Source organism: Gasterosteus aculeatus, chromosome 3 (genome assembly GCF_964276395.1).
Source record: "Gasterosteus aculeatus chromosome 3, fGasAcu3.hap1.1, whole genome shotgun sequence".
Taxonomy (NCBI): Eukaryota; Metazoa; Chordata; class Actinopteri; order Perciformes; family Gasterosteidae; genus Gasterosteus; species Gasterosteus aculeatus.
Genome location: NC_135690.1, coordinates 2,135,408 through 2,154,515, shown reverse-complemented (window position 1 = coordinate 2,154,515; position 19,108 = coordinate 2,135,408). Strand labels below are relative to the sequence as shown.

At 44.4% G+C, this 19,108-nt stretch overlaps 1 protein-coding gene across 1 annotated transcript in view; it reads right to left on the bottom strand.

Moving 5' to 3' along the window:
• eif2b3 (eukaryotic translation initiation factor 2B, subunit 3 gamma) overlaps nucleotides 1–18,315 on the bottom strand; it is a 22,453-nt gene extending 4,138 nt beyond the window's left edge. Inside the window, 11 exon segments of the mRNA XM_040171545.2 lie at nucleotides 1,153–1,301; nucleotides 1,523–1,585; nucleotides 1,890–1,945; nucleotides 1,948–2,079; nucleotides 2,341–2,480; nucleotides 4,506–4,595; nucleotides 9,594–9,705; nucleotides 9,886–10,045; nucleotides 15,610–15,764; nucleotides 17,328–17,493; nucleotides 17,997–18,315. Of these exon segments, the coding sequence (XP_040027479.2) occupies nucleotides 1,153–1,301; nucleotides 1,523–1,585; nucleotides 1,890–1,945; nucleotides 1,948–2,079; nucleotides 2,341–2,480; nucleotides 4,506–4,595; nucleotides 9,594–9,705; nucleotides 9,886–10,045; nucleotides 15,610–15,764; nucleotides 17,328–17,475 (1,205 nt within the window). The 5' untranslated portion in view covers nucleotides 17,476–17,493; nucleotides 17,997–18,315.
• Nucleotides 18,316–19,108: the final 793 nt, after the last annotated feature.

Sequence of the window (19,108 nt, the reverse complement as noted above, 5' to 3'; positions counted from 1 at the left end):
CACTGTAACTACTCGCTTCCTTTGAAAAATCCATCGTTTTTGTTGTAAAGTGAGTGATCATGATTCATCACTATTGAGCCTGGGGCTTTTTTCCTTTGCAAAGCGACATCATAACGTGTCCTGCAACTTGGAAATCAATCCTTTCAGTTTCATTGGAGTGATACAACAGTTGATGATGTAAATAGTTCCTTACTAATTTCTAGTAAAGGACCACATATGTAAAATGTATAACACATCCAATTTTGGATTTCCTACAATTAGAAAAAGTAATCAAATTCAATACAGAAATTGTATCCAATGAATGCTTGATGTCCCGTTAAACCTCATCAGCCGTTCTTTACAGGCTGCAAAACCAAACCTAGTTCAAATGCAATTCATTTTCATTCCAACGTCCAACTGATTTCAACAGATTCCCTATGAATGGAGAATGTGCAGCCATGAAAATATGCCGTTAAAACCGTATTGTCAACCTTAAAGCTAAAGAAAATAGGACCCCCACGTGTTCCACAAATTCCATAAACAGTGGGAACTTTAGCATGGGCAAGTAAATTAGCGGCTAAATGAAATATATGAATGCTGTGTGTTTCAGTTGAACAGCTTTGTGTTTGTTTGGAACTGGTCTCTGGCTGGTTTGCACACCAATAGATGCTTTGTTAACTCAGCGCTCCCCTTCGACCCCCGAGTGCACAGAAAACAAAAACCCGTTGCACGTCCCATCAACGGACACACACACACACACACACACACACACACACACACACACACACACACACACACACACACACACACACACACATCCACCAGCATCTGGCACAACACGCACCCACCTTTGCACACAGGGGCCCCTAGAGAATGCTGTGGAAAGGTACGCAGCCAATGAAGATGTGTGAAAGCCAAACTGTGTTGACAGGAAACAGTTGAGTCACTTGTGGGATTGCGCAAGGACACGTCTTTCCAGGCGTCGTAAGAGCACCTGTGCTATTTTGAAAGCTTTGTTTATTAAATTACACACATGTGCTAACTCCTCACCTGCGAAAAGATGACGCGATTATTGAAACTTATAAAATGCACAAGCATTATTTTTCAGGCAAAATGAGTGTTCACGTGTGTGTGTAGGTGCCTGTGTGTGTGTGTGTGTGTGTGTGTTCTCACCCCTCCTCGATGGTGACCCCGTGCATGATGATGGAGTTGGTGACTTTGACCTTCTCTTTCACTGTGGTGGAGTTTCCGATGGTGGACCTCTTTATGGAGGTCTTGTCGGCTACCTGGCACTGTGCTCCGATGATGCTGTCTGGCCCCATCTGTCCGCCGAGCAAAGGCGTCATCACTCAAAACGTTAATACACTCACAGACCTCTCCAAAGATGACCGAGTGCAGACTCAAACTTTATAGTAGTGAACGGTGATATAGGACCAACAGTAGAACTGCCAATTAATAGGAAAATGCATTAAAACCAAATTATGAATGCATGAATTGCAATGCATGAGTTTTGAACTGTTTGATGGTAATTTGTTTCACGTACCTGACATCGCTCAGAAATGACAGCAGATGGGTGGACTGCTGGCTCCTCCAAAAGCTTTGAGGCCTAGTTGAGAGGCGACACAAGATTAAAAAACTGTCCAAATGACTTGTGAACGACCAACAAACAAAAGTACACAGCATTCAAACAAGCATGCGATTCTCCAACAGTGTAAAAATCACATGTGCAAGAGTGAGAAGGATGAGAGATGCAGAGGGGACCGTATTATTGATCATTGCGGATCAACATAAACTTCTAGAAACTCTATTTACACCCCCCCCCCGCCCCCCAAAAAAAGTACAAACAGTCCGATGCTCATGCACATGCAGTTTGTACCAAAGGCCGCGTGTTTAACAAATGTCCGACTCACCAGTCGGTTGGCTTCTATGTAAGCAGCTAAAGTGTTGACGCGGTAGCAAAGGCCCTGTCCATGATGTGGACGTAGCAGCGCAGCTTCCCTCCGTGGTACGCTTCGCTCATGTCGCCGCGGTGGTCGTTCCAGCAGGAGCGCTCCTGGGCCAGCTGGAGGAGAGGCTCGTCTCGTGAGCAGATGAGGAGCTCTGGACAATGAAAGAGAGGCGAGCGGAGTGTGTGTCAGGCGTTTTAATGATCTCACACACTGCTGCTGCTGCTTTGGGGCAATTTGCATGCGACTAGATTGGGCAGAGTTGTAATTCTATGCAAACTTCCAATGAGTTCGCTTTAATTCAGGGCGAAAGCCCAACATGTATATCCTCCATGAGAACCACAGGGATTCTAAATATGTTACACTGGAGCGGCTGTTGAGGGGTGTTTTGGGACATGTGCGTGCAAACACTGACCAGTAGAGTTGGTGGAGCCGTCGGCCAGTTTCTGGGTCTGATCGTCAGCGTCGTCTTTGCTTTTGGGGCAGTTGGTTGTTTTTGAAAACTGCTTCCGCACCAAATACGGCAACAGCTCACCCCGGATCGAAGAGATGGACCTAAATTACAAGAAGGGGAAAGATTAAATAAGGCTTGCACGGCCTGTTAAAGTCATTGGTATTAAACATTATCCATGTAGTCCAGGATCTCGAGTTTAATGAGTGAAGAATAAGCAATTTTATACTTCTGGTGCTTTGCATCTAAACAAAGGAAAGAAGATGCATTTGCAGTGATCACCTTGCAAATATCTGACTCCAAGATTTCTACATGTTTTCTCCATATCCCATCCTATTACTTTGCTGCCATTTGTGCCCAACATCTGATATGTAGATTATCTTTAAAGTGTGATAGTGTAATCCCGAAGACCTTTCACCAATTGCAAACAGGAAGCCAAATGCCTTTACTATTACTTTAACTATATTTTATTGGCACCGATTCAACAATTGGTTGTCGTTACTTAACGTACATCTGACTAAAAGTAGATCATGACAATGAGCACCGCGGCTTCAAAACGAGGACTTTGAGTCCCCCTCTGTGTAAACCAGGAGGCAACTTCCCCGTCCTCATTCACGGTGCTACACGCTCGGTGTTCCTCTTAACCAACCCCCCCCCCCCCCCCCCCCCCTCACTTGCCCACTCTTGCTGTCTTTTAAAAGGGAGATTAGAATTTCCATCTGAATGACGGGAGAAAAACAACAGTTACTCTGTCAATTTCTCTCCTTGTGAAAGAGACAGCAAGAGAGAGAGAGTTAACAGTAAGTCAGAGAAAAGAGCCAAGAAAAAAAAAAAAAAAAAAGAGTCACCTAACAAGAGTGATGATATACGGCGGCGGCAGAGGGTCCGTTAGGGATGTAATGATGTCAGATTTATATCTACATTACTGTGGCAAATTACCGTGTTTCAGAGCACCGGCGCTGAAAATATTCAGCAAGGGTGCGTAGATGGGAGTTGGGTGATTGGTGTTTGTTGGCTTTGGATCTAGTTGGGTATAATCTCGACGTACAATCTAGACACTAAAACTGGGCAATGACAGATTTCCACCATCCAGCCATTAGCCAAGCACCCACTTTCAATGGGACCATTTCCAAAAAAGTGTTAAGACACACACACACACACACACACACACACACACACACGGAGTCCCATCAGCACCCTGTTTTGAGAAGCTCGGCGCCTCGCTGGCCCTTCGCAGGCGGCCTTGTCTGGGACGCATCTGGATCAAGTCCAGTCGTTATCAAACTTGCTTGGTATTTTTGTCCGCAACCGAATGTCATACTGATAATGTACATAAAGATACGAGGCGTCTAGAGGGGGGGGGGCCGGGGAAGAGGTGGTCAGATCCGTTCATAACGATACAACTGTTGTTGGATCTCAGTTTAAAGAGTCTTTACTGTGCTTTCTTACAACGAGATAAAAAGAGCGTGCTGCATTTAGAACGAACGTATATTTTGGGCATTTTAATTGCAGAGGCTGTTATTCATGGTTTTTGTGGGGCATAAGCACCCTCTGGTTACCAGGGACTGACTTCCATCTCATTTTTAGTGCTGGGAAACAATTAAAAATCAGACCGAAGGTATTTTCCACTGCCGTGGCCTTTAAGTTTGATCTAGTTTGTCATAACAAAACCAGCTACATTATTACCGGCACCCTGTGAGCAGAAGCGAGCTAACATTAATGCCTCGGTTTTCTCTGAACAGGTTTTAGGTGCAAAACATTTTGATAGTAGCTCATATCACATCGGACCATTTTGGTTTTTCTCTTACTGATTGAACCGCGCTCGGTCTCCAGCGGGGCCACGACAGGACTTTACCTCGGGGGCTAAAGGCCTAACAGCCTTCCTCAGTGGCACGTAGTAAAACAAATTAACACCTTGCTAGAATACCCCGCTGACGGGTCCTTTCAAAGCCTGACGCACCATGGAACCACGTTAAACACGTACTATAGATTTAAGCAGCCAATGGGAATGTCTGTTGGACTGTGTGGGCTCCTACCAGGCGTGTGCTTGTGTTCTCAACCAGTACTGCTCATACCACACACACACATTTCATTTCTCCACTCTAGTCCGGAATAAGGGAAGAACTCACTTGTTGTCGGCGAGAAAGTCCACCACGGCTTTTTTCAGACAGTAAAGGTGAGCGTCCACGAGGCCCGTCTTGATGTGCATCCTGGGATGCCTGCAGGTAGAAGTCAGGAGAGGACAGTTACATCTAATTTGACTTCATTACAGATTCATCAGGTTTTGCTGCTCAGCAAAGAACTCCAGCACTAAAAAAAAGCATTGGGTCAAATTCTCAAATATAGTCGTAAATGTTCTGACTTGCACAAAATAAGTAGATGTAAAGACTCATGGCCCCCGAAACAAAAAAAGAAAAACTACTTCACGGCTACATATGCGCACACATGTCATGGACCTAAAAGGTGGTGGAGTAGCAGATTCTTCTGGACCGACTCAGTAAAAATAATTAAAACCACAACTGTTATATTTCAGTTTGGACATGGTAGTGAACTCTTTGTATATTATATATAGATATAATAAATCTATAATATCCGATTTCATTAGTTCTTTAATACATTTGTTCAAAGCAACAGCACATTACTGTTTTAATGAATACTTTAAGATGAGACACATTTAGGTAACAGGTCTGTGTTCACATTAACATCATCATGTTTGCCGTTTGCTCGTGAATATTTCCCTTTTTTAATCAGACATTTATAATGAAGGCTGAAAGAATACTTGCGTGCGTTTGTGCAGTCCCACCGCGCTGCATGCACGCACCAGTTTCACCACAACCATCACGGCCATGGCTGCTACTTGCTTTGATTCTTTCATTCATCGCCCTGTTTTTATGTTCCACGCTTGCTTCCCATTTACTGAATGCCCTTCCCATGTCCCCCTGCTTCGCACGTAGGACAGGGACATTTGATGGAAACCAGACAGCCTTTGGCTCACATAAAAGTCTGAGAATAGTGACATCTGTCTACTGTCCTCCGTCAGCGACCGTGGACGTCGCCCCACAAAGCTGCAGCCTCTGGGACAGCTTTATGTTGACCGGGGAGTGGGGGGACGGGGACGGGGACGGGCGACACATGCATGCAGACACAATGTCACCCAATCATGCATCCACTCATTCACACACGGAGGGACCGTGTGACATTTACGAAGCGAGAGCCAAAGAAAGCCATGTCGTCCTGCGGGTTCCAAATGAACACATCCGTGCTCACCCCTTCATCCCCTCCGACTGCCCTCTTCTTCCTCCGGCCTCCTAATCATTAGGTAGTAAAACCTGCGGGGGGGGGGGGGGGCATTGTTCCTGAAAAGATTATACCAGTGCTTTTACACGTTTTAGGCCATTTACTGCAACTCATATATATGCCTTCAATTACGGCTAACCGGTCTGCGAAGCATGCTGCGTGCGCCGAGTTAGATTATTAAAGTTGTGAAAGCAGATTGATTTGAAAAGTCTGCGCCTCATTCCCAACACAACAATAACCCAACGTTGACCGAATTGAAAGCATACGATGGTTCACCGTATAAAAGTTCAGACCTTCAGCACGACAATCCTACGGTTTTATAGTGCAATCAACTAAAACTAAATATGAGATTCCGTGTTATCTTGTTGTCAGCGCCCGAAAAACAAAACAACCGCCAATATTCTCTTTTCATTCAGTGTTCTGACGATAAAGATCGAAGGCGTCCCCTCAAATTTACTGGTGAGTGGAGAGTCCACGTTTTGTGATTCAGATCATTTGACTCAACCAATATCCAAATCATGCTCTGAATGGAACAAATCAAATGGTCGCGTGCACATTTATGCTTTTATGGCCTTTGTCAAATATATTTATTCAAACAGCATTGCACAGGTGTGTGTCTGCGTGAAGTGGGATTCATGGGAACGCCCAGCGTTTGACATCACTGCTAAAAAACAGGGAGTGGAATACAAAGGACGTCAACAGCTGGCCTCATACGCGCCGCTTAAAAAAAACAAGTCTCATTTATATGAAAAAAAACGACCAGCAAAAACAAAGTTAAGCTTAAGGTGTTGATGCACTCGTTTCAATTCACGGCTCTAAAAGTCTTGCGTGTGTTGCAGAGCAATTCCCCTCCAGAACAACAGGTGAAGTAACGTCTTTTGTTGAAGAGAGTCACGTCTTTGTGTGTGGCTGGTTTATTTATTTATCATGGACTTTATTGCCCCGTGCATCCACACTGCTGCTTTTCATCACAACTTTGTTCCCCTCGTTTGCCGAGCTCTACCTCCATGAATCCTCATAGTCCGCTAATGACGGCTTGTATGAGTGCTCATATTTACGCAGTTCTTCCGACAATTAATCTGATTCATTCTCTAAACATTCTTCGTTTTAATAATGGCGGTATTGCGCTATGAAACCGCGAGCGGCGAACAGCTGTTCGGGTAGCTGGTGGCCCTTTTCGGGGTCAATGAATTAATGTGTTCACTTGAAAAAGCAACACAGTCATATGCCGCGATATCAGCCAAATCTTTCTAAATACCGTGATATGGATTGTTTGCCACAGCTTGTTCGATTAGATTTCTGTTTAGATTGCTTTACTCATTACTCTCATCATCTTCAAACCGAACCTCAATTGTTTGTATCAAACAAATGGGATTTTCTTCAACTGTGGAAATTAAAAAGCACATATTCCATTTTTCAGGGTTGCGAGTCTTCTTCTAATGAAAACCGTGAGCGCGGGCCACACAGCACTTTATTAGTTTACACGTTTAGCAGCATCCAACAAACATCTTCCCAAACAAGGGTAAACATCTTGTTTTTGCAGCAACGCCATGTGACTTCTGTAGACCTCGCTGTCAGGTGGAGCAGGAATTTACGGTCTCTGCAGGCAAGGATGACTCAACACTTGGATTAATGATGGACTACTAAAGTACCACTAAAGTCCTCGGTGGGAGAGAGGAGTCACATCTCTCTCTCGCTCGCTCAAACGCACGCAGCATAATGTCTTATTTAGCTGAACTAAAACCCCAGAGAGGCCAATGACTCAGACACAGCAGAATGAGCAGTTATTTCTCTCATTAGTCGGGTTCCCACTACAGAGCCAGCAGGAATGAAGAGCGTACGACTTTTTCAGGCCATGAGACTTGCGATAAAATGTGTGCGATTCCCTTCAAACCCGTGCCAGTCTAAAAGAGGCTTCCGTAATTAAATATTTTAACCTGTGTTGTAGAGCGAAGAGCGCACGTGGACCTGCAGCAGTGGTGCAGTGACGCTTGATGACGGACTAGCAGTCTTGCATGTATGATCCCATTTACTATCAAATGGCACAACGTTAAAGATTGGATTTGCGTTACTTTGCATCACATTTGTGGTACCAGCATGCGTTGGTCTTTTCTGTTTAATAAATGGCGAATCCTCGATCATCTCAGGCCTAATGTTTAGAGGTTGCGTTGAAGAAAGGCTGAAGAAAATGAAAACCAGACTGACACATATGCCAGCGTTGGGATTTTGGGTTTGAAGGCTGCCAAATGATTCAGAGGTTCTGACATTTAAGAAAATGAAGAAAAAAAAAAAAAAAAAGACTATAACCAGCCAGCACGTTAACAAATATCCATAAAACAAATAATGCTGATGCACAACAGAACTCTTATACCAGTGTATAAATACAAGATAATAATTACTGACGTTCCCTTTATTGGCAGTGAATGTTGATGGGCCTTGTTACATTTACTAGCAGGTCAAATGAAGGGCTGCACAATCACATAGTTTACTCTGTGAAACAGTTATTGCATTCAAACTGTAATGGAAGTTATGGAGTTTTGGAAGCTGCAGCATGCGGTATTTGGGTTGATTGGGTGGGTTTTAGCCCGTCTGTCTAGTGCCATCATTGCAAACAGATGCACACAAACTCCAGGTCCAATATCTGAAAAGGTCAACGCAGCGGAGATATGCTTCTCAGAAGATGTGACGCAACCGTTGCCAACTTCCTCGTTTTGTTTGTTTTGAAAAAGGATTTGATCTTCAAAACAGAATAAATCACGAGCAACCACGTCACCGTGATCGTAAACACACATGAAGTAAAAGTATCGTATATAGTAAAGTATAGGGATTGAAATTCATCAACATCAACTTCAAATGGTTTTGCTTGAATCAAAATCCTTTTGACTTGGAAACAGCCAATGAACACACAGTGAGCTGTGATGTACGAGGAGAGTCCTTTTACACCCTTTAAGCAGTTTCCAGGTCAAACTTCATTCATCAAAAAACCGTAAAGCAGAGAAGAAAAAAAAAAAAAAGGATAAACAACGATACCTCAGGAAGTGCTGAAATAAAATGTATACATTTCGAACCAACATGAAGTAGAGATTTGTGAAATATAAATTATAAAGGAAGGCACCTGCAGGCTCCGTCATGATGTGCAGACGGAATGAACTTCCACCCAACGGTACTGATGTGCATAACAGGAAGTGGTCAAATGGAATTTATTCTCTTGTGTATTACTCTCTGCGATAAATACTCCATGTGACGAGCTTTGTCTTCCACGGTTGTGTGACGTGTGTATAAATAATCATAGTTTGTGTAAAAGTTCCAAGCCCTTCAATGGAAGCCGTAAACGTTTAGCCGTGTGCTCATGTTTCCACTGAACAGACGAAAACGCAACGAGTGTTTTCTCTCCATCAACGTCCAGTTTGAGGTCGCATTACGCGTTTCTGTTCGTATAAGCTTATATAATATGAGTGTGTGTGGCTGAAAATGTCTCTGTGCAGGGAGGCATGCACACAGCTGCTCTGGCCCCCCTGCTCATTGGGCAGAATTTACAGTTGGCTCCATGAAGTATTTACGAGCCCCAAAAACACCCGCTCTCACACATACATGCATTTTAGGACTCTGCAGCGAAAACCTACCTAGTGTACTCGTCCTGTAACAAAAATCCCAGCCACCCACCACAGAGCCTTCAGCCCAGAGCGCACTTACTCCGATTAGAAACCGAGACATCAGCCTTCTAAACTTGGCGAGGGGACGTCTATATCCAAACCCCTGATGGTTTAAGGCTCACAGAATTACCAAAGCAATATAACACTAGAGATGGATATCTCAATACCTGGACAGATTAAAAAACTATGAGGCAAGAGACAAAATGTGCTTCGGTATTCCGGAATAAGCTCTCTACAACTCTACATGCATTTTTGATGAGGACTTACTTCCTCATGATCGACTTCCTAATTGATAGGCCGTCCTCCAGATCTGCCTCGTTTGCCATGAACAGCAGCCGCTTTCCCGACTGATCCACTCCTACAAAGTCTCTCTGTTCGCCTGGGGGGAGAAATAGACAGTATTCAGTGTTCACGCAAAACAAACCAGGCTTAGAGTAAGGGACACATTTCGAGATTATTTTTGCAAAGATTGGTGGAGTTTAAGAAGAAGCTTGTTTACTTCCTTAATCATTTTCAAAAGCAGGTGGTCAACTGATCTTGTGTGATTACTTTCCATTACCTGTCTTTTTCTTGCCCTTCTGGCCCGGGACGGTCTCTGTGAAGTCATGGGCTTTGCTCATTAGCATGGCCAGCGTTGCATTGTGGGCCCTGAACAGATCGACCACCTCGTGCAGCGCCACGTCCGTTATCAGGTCGCAGCTCACCACCAGGACGTCCGTCTGAGGGGGGGGGGGGGGACAAGAGAGAGCACAGTGAGGCCGACATCCACACCGCTACATTTCCTCCACAGCGCAACACAGAGACGCGACGACGGAGCCGTAACAAAGGACCTCTCACGCGTTCCAATGGAGCCTTCCCACCTGTTGTGAATTTGCAGACATTTCCACTGTCCCCCCCGCACACAGGGACACATGTGGGAATACGGAAAATGTATAAGATACAATTTGAAGGGAGAGTCGTGTTTACAAAGTGAGGGCTCCCCCTGGTAGTCTGCACGCGCGCAGACTACACACGAATATGCGTGGCGACAGCGCTCCACATAAACACCTTCGGGACACGAGAGACTGGACTGAGCAGGATTATGAGAGAGACGGAGGAGAATGAAGACACCCCCTGCACTGCTTGAATACCAGCCAATCCGTTATCATTGGTTAAATGCAGCGTTTTTTCTGATATTGTGTTGCATTATACAAATCTTTGAATACGTCGGAATCATTTTCTGATCTGTACAGTAAAATTCCTGCAATGAATGCGAAAAAAAAAATCCAAACAATACTTGGCTGATGCTACAAATAACAAAAGGCCACAGTAACAAAGGCTTGAGCAGCAAACAGGAGACTTTTACACTATTGGAGCTACTTTTAAGTAAATGAATTACATTAGTGTATCAATACACAGCTTGTGAATTCTGTAGAAAAATTACTTTACCCTCAACGACAGGGATAAAAAAAAAAGAGACTTGAATCCTAATAACTGGCCTCTATGGACGTTACATGTCTGCAAGGGTGTGTGCGTGTGCGTGTCTACATGTGGGTGCGCCCACATTTGTCCGTCTTTGTGCGGTATCCATCCGTCTGTCCTGTGATGAAGGCTGTCAGCATAAGAACTAATCCCACCATTAGCACCAGCCGCGGCAACGACAGAGACATCTTTACTACGTCCGTGACGGAGGGAAGAAGGAAAGGAAAGAGTGAGGAGGGGGTGCTGGGGGAATACGGAAAAAATGAATGACTGAATGAATGAAGAATCAAATAAAGATACAGTGGAACACTGTAGGTCTTCGAAATTGGACAGGAAGTACTTTGAAACTTCAACCTGCTATAACGTCGCACTCGGCATGTGATTTAAAAGGAGTTGAAAGCGTTCAGGAAACTAGAAATCATCAAAGAATTCACCTGATTTTGCAAGAAGTGAACACCAAGGTGCAATGTGGCAGAGCTGAGCGGTCTGTGAGTGTGCGCGCGTGGGTCAGTGCTTGGGTCAGTGCGTGGATCAGTGGGGTCAGGGGTCGTGGAGTTGACCAGGCGGCAACTCTCGGCGTAACCTGGCGACCGGAAGCTGCCGCGGCGAAGCTGGAGGTGTCTGCAGGAGATCTACTGACACTGGAGCTCAGAGACCTTTCAACTCTCCCTCCAACACACACGCACTCACACATGCAAGCCTGCACACATGTTCTGAACCAGAGCACACAAGTATGCGCTCACACACACACACACACACACACACACACACACAAGCAAGCGCCTGCACAATGCACGTACACATGCAGCCACACATACAGGCGACGGCAGAGTGGAGTCAGCTGGGGAGACAGACACACTTTGGCCTTTCAACAGCCAGAATCTCTGGACAGGTCAGGACCACACACGCGCCGCTGCACAAAAACACACACACACACTCGTCCCAGTGGTCCAAAACTACCGCTTACACAATCTCCACCCAATTTAACAATACTAGGACACTCTATATCCATATTGATTGTGTCTATTTGGTTTTGGTTGTTTATAATAACTAGTACTTTCAAATCAACACCAAGTCTGCAGCTTTGTGCAGGCGGCAGTGGATTTCTTCTTGGTTCTGGGATGGCTGACGTTACCACACGTACAGAACAGGTGTAAATAAATGAACGGCACGGAACATTTTGGAAACATCTCTTTTCCGAGACGGCAGCCAGCAACCTCGCGCAGCCGCTCTCCTCGTTCCACGTCCTTGGCAAATATTAAAAGCAGTGCATTTGCACCAGCGTCTGATCCTTTGTGTCGAGCGGGCCGCTTTTAACATGAACCTCGTCTCTCGCTCGCCTTTCTCTCCTCACCTTTTGTCCTGGTCGGTCTTACCCGCTGACTAACACATGTCGACCGAAGGTGAGCCTTTGAATGCGGAGCACCAATGTATACATGCTTCCTTTAGCCTGCGCACACTCGATCGCTGCCAGGTGATTGAGCCTGAACGATAATACAAATGTCAAAGAGGCTTTGAGCAGACAAAGCAGAAAGTGCACGCCAAGTACTCCTTTCACTGCTCGGGCTTATTGCGAAAGACCTAAAAGTAATAATCTGGCACATCCCTCAACTTTGTGTGTAACCTTGCAGTTTGAAGAGGGAACAAAATAAAATACGCCGTTTGTAATCCCCCTTTTCAATAACGAAGAGGAATGACGTCCCGCGCTCCCCCACAGCGATTCCTGTAAGTATTTCGTTTGATGGGTTACACCAAATCCCCTCACGGGAGTGTGTCAGCGTGAAGAGATGAGTGACTGTGTGTGTCATTACTGTACTCATGCACCGGTTTGACAGTTTGAGTGATCTCCGTGCTGGGATTTGGCAAGCCGTGGTTACAGTTCCTCACTCATCGCCCTGCAGTGTGCGAGTGTGTGTAACTCAATGCCTCTAATCGAGCCCACTGCTCAACGGATTAGGGACCTGACTGTCCTCCATGAGAGCATGCTGCAGCTAGTCCTGTTTAAGTGTGTGTGCGCGTGTGTGTGCGGTTAGACTATCCATGCACCTCTCTGACAACCCTTGGGCAAGCGGAATAATAAATATCTGTACAGACTCATTCGAATGCCAGAGGAAAAAAAAGATTAAAGTCACTTGTCACAACAAATTTAGCATTTTAAGTGTTTGATAAATTCTTTTCCATTTTGCTGGGAAGACTGAAATGAGACGCTTGCTGCCTTCAAGTGTCGCCTAACGTGTCACGCTTCAGTCAGAATCAGGAAACATATTTCAGAGTTTGTAGACTTTTATTATTATTTTTTTGTGGTTGTCGTCGTTTTTGGGATCTTTCTGCAGAGAACTGTTTTAAATGACCCAAGTGAATAATTAGGGCCGGTTGTTTTAACGGGTTATGAATGCGTGAACGCCAACAATGATTTTATTGTGCGATAACAGCATTTCTTTTCTTTTTTATTGCATTAGGAATTAGAACACCGCCGCGCACATTATACGAGAAAATGCTCTTTTAAAAGAACATTTTCATCTTAAAGCGACCAGACGGCATAGTCGATAAAAGCAAAGCTATTTGTAACCCCTGCAAACCAGAAGCATCTTATCACTAAAAGCATGAAGTACTTCTAGCCCGAAGTACTACGAGCGTGAAGTACCACTTACACAGCGCAGATGCAGCCCACTAGCTACCCGAGCAACCAGTGGAGGAAGACATACGCAGACTACGTTGGATGCGGCGCGCGTCCGGGAGAATTGTTGACGAACCAACGCAAGAAGAATGAAGCGCCCTTAGAATGGCGCCGAATGAGGCGCGTACGAGCCCCCCCCCCCCAAACACACAGGGCCGTGAGGAGAAGACACGAGTTGTATGACAGCGTTACAAGGAGCACCGACTGCTCTCACTGTCGACACGCCGGCTCTCGTGGCCGTCTGAAGTACAACATCTGTTCCCTGTGAAAGGTGGAGAGGTTCTTCATCATCCGAAAACGTAAATGACTTGCGTTTCTTAGCAACTGGCCTGGTGCAGAGGAGTCAGAAAATGTGCATCACTTAAAGTCTTTTTTTCTTCTTTCCTTCAAAAGGAAATACAGTGTTTACAGACTGAAAAGTCATTTTTTTTGTGTTGGACCAATGAAAGTGACTAACAGGGACCTTTCCTACTGAACACATGCTGCATTACGCTGTTCCCTGATAAAAGACTAATGTTTCTTCTGTTACCTGTTCTATAAAAAAAAAAAATAATAATCTATATACGGTTAACTCGCTGTTGCTTTGAGAGTGCCTGTTATATTGTTCTGACAACACTTTAAAATAAAAGCGTGCAATACGTTTTTAATGGATTATTGAATTTTGCTGTTAATCACAAAACAATAATGTGATTAATCAAGTTCCATTTTTTTCATCTTTGCCCAACTCTAATAACAGTACAACATGCTATTGCCCGCTTTCTTTGTCATTGTTTTAGAGAGAATTGGAACTCGGTCTATATTATTAAGCCTTCATGGTTTAGTGCACATTGCACTGCGTGTAAGAGTCTGAAAGTACCCATAAAAGCTCGCCTATTGAGTGAGTCATTTCAAGCTCCTTTCCGATGAGATTATCCAATAGAGAAAGCATCCAAAAAGGTGCACTTTATTGAAGACTGCGCAGGTTGAATTCATTTTTCATTCTAAAAGAGCATCACCGCCGTTGAGGGTAGATTTTATTGGCCCCCCTTTTTATTTCCTCAACATTTAGTACAGCGTTCTGTAACCTCAACGATAGTCAACCGATACTAAACGAGGGCAATTGCTTTAAAAATCCGTCAACACAAAACCTCATACAAAGCAAAGACATCTTTGTGGTCTCGGGCGAGGGGGGGTCAGTCAGAACCATGGCATATAAAGAGCGATGCCATTTAGCCCAAAAAACCCAAACACAACTGCTGCACAGATGTGCATGACTACAGGATGTGCGCTGGGTAAACTGGCAGCACGGCGAGCTTGAGTCTTAACCATGACCTCATCTGCTTAGAGAGACTTGGATGAAGGATCAACGGGCCGGATACAGAGAGGGGGGGTCTGGAAAACGGGGTTGAGGAGGAGGGTGAGGGACGGGGGCGGGGGGGTCACGGATGCCATGTCGGCATGTGTAAACGCGTGTGTCCGTGCATGTTTGTGTGTATTTAAAAAAAAAATTTAAAAAAAGGTGAAATGAGGCACCTTAGCAGCCTTGACCGGTCGGGGGAGGGAGAGGCACGGATCAGCGGTCACCCAGCAGCACGCACAACGCCCACCTAAACCTCCCCCACATGCTTTGGCATTCTCCCCCCCCAAACTTCCCGCTCACATTTCTTCTTTTTTTTTTGAGGGGGCCGACATTGCAGAAGAAAACCGGCTAACAAAACAACGGCATTGTTGAGTGTGTAATAAAAGTGTTGGCTCTTCCCTTCCACCACACAATGCCGCATTACTCACTCGTTGCCCATTATTAACAACCTACGCCGTTTTTTCTGATCAAATTAAGATCGGAATGAGTAAACAACATATAATGAACTGCCATCTCCGTTGTCATTCATTCAAAATAGTCTGTTTTATTTTACCGCATTTCAACAAACACAACATGAATTTGTTGAAATGGGGAAATTCATCAGGACAAGTGGGGAAAACATGATGTTTGTCATTTTCATCCCGAACATTAGCTGAATAAAAAGAAAAAAGTACTGATTTTGAATTTGAAAAATGTCACCAATCTGTAACGTGAGGGGAAGAAATAAACTTTGAAAGACTAGTAAAGAGAGCTACGGTGCTACACTCTGTAGCGGTTATTGTCTATGTACACAAAGATACACACACCTTGATTTTCTGCTGGATGTGTCGGAGAGCGTCTGCAGTGCCCATGTCTCCGTCTTCCTGGATGCAAACCACATCCAGTTTCATCTTCACATCCTTCATCTTCGGGTCCGTGCTCATCATCTTTTGGACCTCTTTGGTGGTGATTACTATCACCTCTGGAAGCACAGGTCACAGTCTGTGTTACGCCTCAGTAGATAACCGCACAGCGCTACATGGTTGTTCCTCTTGCTTATAAACTTTGCATCATCCCACTTGAGCTGATCTTTTTCTCACTGAATATATATTTAGCTTTAAAGTACACATCTTCAGAAAAGGGTTAAGACCACTTCTCCCTTGTATTAATACATTTGGTGGTAACATGAATGGATTTGGAACATTGCAGATTCTGTGTGGTTTAATGTGCATTTTCTGTAACTGCTTTCGACCGGGCATTTCTGCACTTTAGCTGTGTCAGCCTAGTAAAAACCGATTCGCAGGGCTTTGGCTCGCGGGCTGCACACAGTAAACAGCCGGCCACACAGGACAATTATGTATAGAAAGCTAGTTTTATTTAGGGTAGCGAGGACCAACAGGCTTTTATAACAAACAGCCCTGTTTACTGGCAAGAACAGCATACTGCACCAAATCCCTTTATAAGCTCAGAGTTTCAGGACCTACAGCATGATGCAGCACAAGGGGCAAACAAACGGAGACAGGAAATGCCCACCTGACACCGGCTGATGATGTGATGACAAGCTGGTTAAATTATGACTGGAAAAAGCAGCAGCGTGGCAAACTTGTTTAATGGCCAGGGAAGTTCTTTTTTATGAAGTGTTTGACTTCAGTATCTTTTAACCCATTTTGTGATCTCATAATTTACAGTCCAAATGTTGAAGCAGAACATCAATCACAACAGATCAGTTATAGGCTGTAGCATTACATTTTGTTATTCCTTCATTGCTCTCGAACTTTAATAGCTATAATAAACGTGCAACATTTGCTAATCATTTAAATATTTAAAGAGGGGCAGCCGTTTTTACTCGGTGTTTTAAACCCGTAATTTGACCTATAAAATAGTTAAGAATCAGGAGCATGTATATCGGTGTTTCCCCAGCTTTGTTTCATTGTGTGCAGAGGCACGCTCCGTCTGCTGGTGCGCCCCCACGTATAACGGTAGGGAAAGCAGTGTATTTAATGAATCAAACAACATGAGTGATACTGTATGTAGATGTTATTTTTATAAATGTAATGAAAACAAACTTGCTGAAGTTTGTTTTTGCTAAAATAAGGGTTTCACATGTTTTGTTCCTCGTATGTGGTTCAACCAAGTCGATCAAACGTCCTATTCGCCAGCTCAAATTATCCCGATGATTGATGTCAGGCTATCTCAGTTCCTCAAAGGCTGATCCTCGCTCAAACAATTAATTAGGTTAATTCTAACCAGACGTCAATCATCAGTATATCAGGATAATTGCACGCGCGTCCTACTTCAAAAAAGAAGGAAGCGTCTATCACCGAAACCATAATTCTGGCATGCAGCGGTTTTCCCGATGTTCTCTGCATCGTCGACGCTCTACAAAAACGTAAAGTCTGTGAGACAGTCAATGCAACGTGTGGTGTTCACAATGTCAGGCTCGACAAGGTCTCGTTGTAAATAAATGAGTAACTTGGGCCGGTGTAGCAGTGATCGGGATATTAGAGGAAGTTGCTTTGGTAGAAGACGTGTTACCAACCCTCACCTTCAAAGCCCACCCTCTCCAGCAGGTTCAGCGGGTGCCACATGAGGGGCTTGTTGCCAACAGGCAGCATTGGCTTGGGAGTGTTGTACGTAAGATCCGGCATGCGAGAACCTCCACCAGCCGCCATCAGCACCGCCTGGAGCTCCATGATGTTTGCTGGGGATGGCTAAGAGCAGGCAAACGGATGGATTAACAGCCATACTTGTGTAAACTGTGATCAATATGTCAATCAATAATCACCAATTGCCCCTGGGAAACTTTTGATGGGGCAACTTTCTTGGTGACTTGGCGCTAAAGCTAAATTGCGATGGCACACTCAATGTGTTCTTTCTTTTTTCTCTACATTCACAATCAAAATACAAACATATGTGAGGCAATTTATTTATTTCATTATTTAATAATGCGATCGTATTTAGGACACAGTCATAACACATTTTGATACACTACTACAACAAACTGTTCACGGCACGTTGTACTGTGCAAGTACATGTTTTGCATCACAGGGCAATCGGTTTTCATCACAGCACCGACGGGGCGCACTTATCTACATACAACTAGCGGGACACTGGCAGCGTATTGTCAACGCATACTTCCATGTGTATCTACTAAAGGGTATTAACAAAGACTCGCTCGGGGGTCGAAAGGGATTGAGTCTAAATGTAACGTTACCTGTCAACGCTCCTTTCTGATCAGCGGCCGCTTGAGATGACAGCCGAGGTGAGACGCACGGAAAGTTGGCTGTTCCCACTGTTGTTAGCGCTTAGCTAACGATTAGCACAGGGCAGCAAACGATAACGATGCTGCCGCGACCGCTAACGAGCAGCTGGACACGTGCTTAGAGCAGCAAACCCTCCCTCGGATAAGCGTCGGTGGACGGCGAGTTAAATTAATCGTTCAGGTTTGAGGCAGAACTCACGTAACATGAGCTAGCAGCTAGCATCGCATGATGACACTTAGGTGGTTTCAGTGAAATGCGTCCGTGTAGAAAACTAGTTCCTCCGTGAGGTGGTTCCCGCATATTATAATAGCGACTTACTATTCGGCAGCAGGGAACATTTCTTTTTTATTAGTGTTAGTTAGTTCTAAGTTATTTAGTTATTCGATATATATCTATTAGTGTAATACTTTCTAGTGAACGTAAATGTGAACGTAAAATGCATTTTAGCATCAAAAGAATATGTATATAGATGGTGTTTCATCCGTGTAGCTTCTATTCACTTCCTTCCTTCACTACCCAAGAAGGTAACCATAACCACAACAAATACAACAGCAGTACTACTACTATGATTAATAATGCTAATTATATTCATAATAGTAGAAAATATGTGTTGACTCAACATAGTTATTGGCAACTTTTAGGCAAAGGTCGCTTTTATTCATCTTGTATACATTTTGATTAATCACGTTTGATTGAGCAGTTGTTGCAGCTGAATGAATACTATTAAAAGCCTTAAACACACATTCATTTGTCCTCTTGCCAATATTGTACAATCTATTCCTTAAGTACAGAACAGAGTGGTGTGAGCCGATTAGCGGCCAGAAGCCACCCGGCTCCCCCAGACTTCAAGCTTGCTCTGTGAATCGCTCCCAATTCACAGAGCTGAGACGTAACAGCGAATTGAGTCCGGGGAATGTGGCTTAGGTTTTGTTTGCTCTGGCCAGGAGATGAGCTTGACTGCTCGTTGGTGCTTGCGCAAAAGACAGAAGAACGAGTGAAAGAAAGTAGAAAGAAATAAAGAGAGGAGTCAAACAAGCAGCTCAGTCAGAATGCCAGAATAATT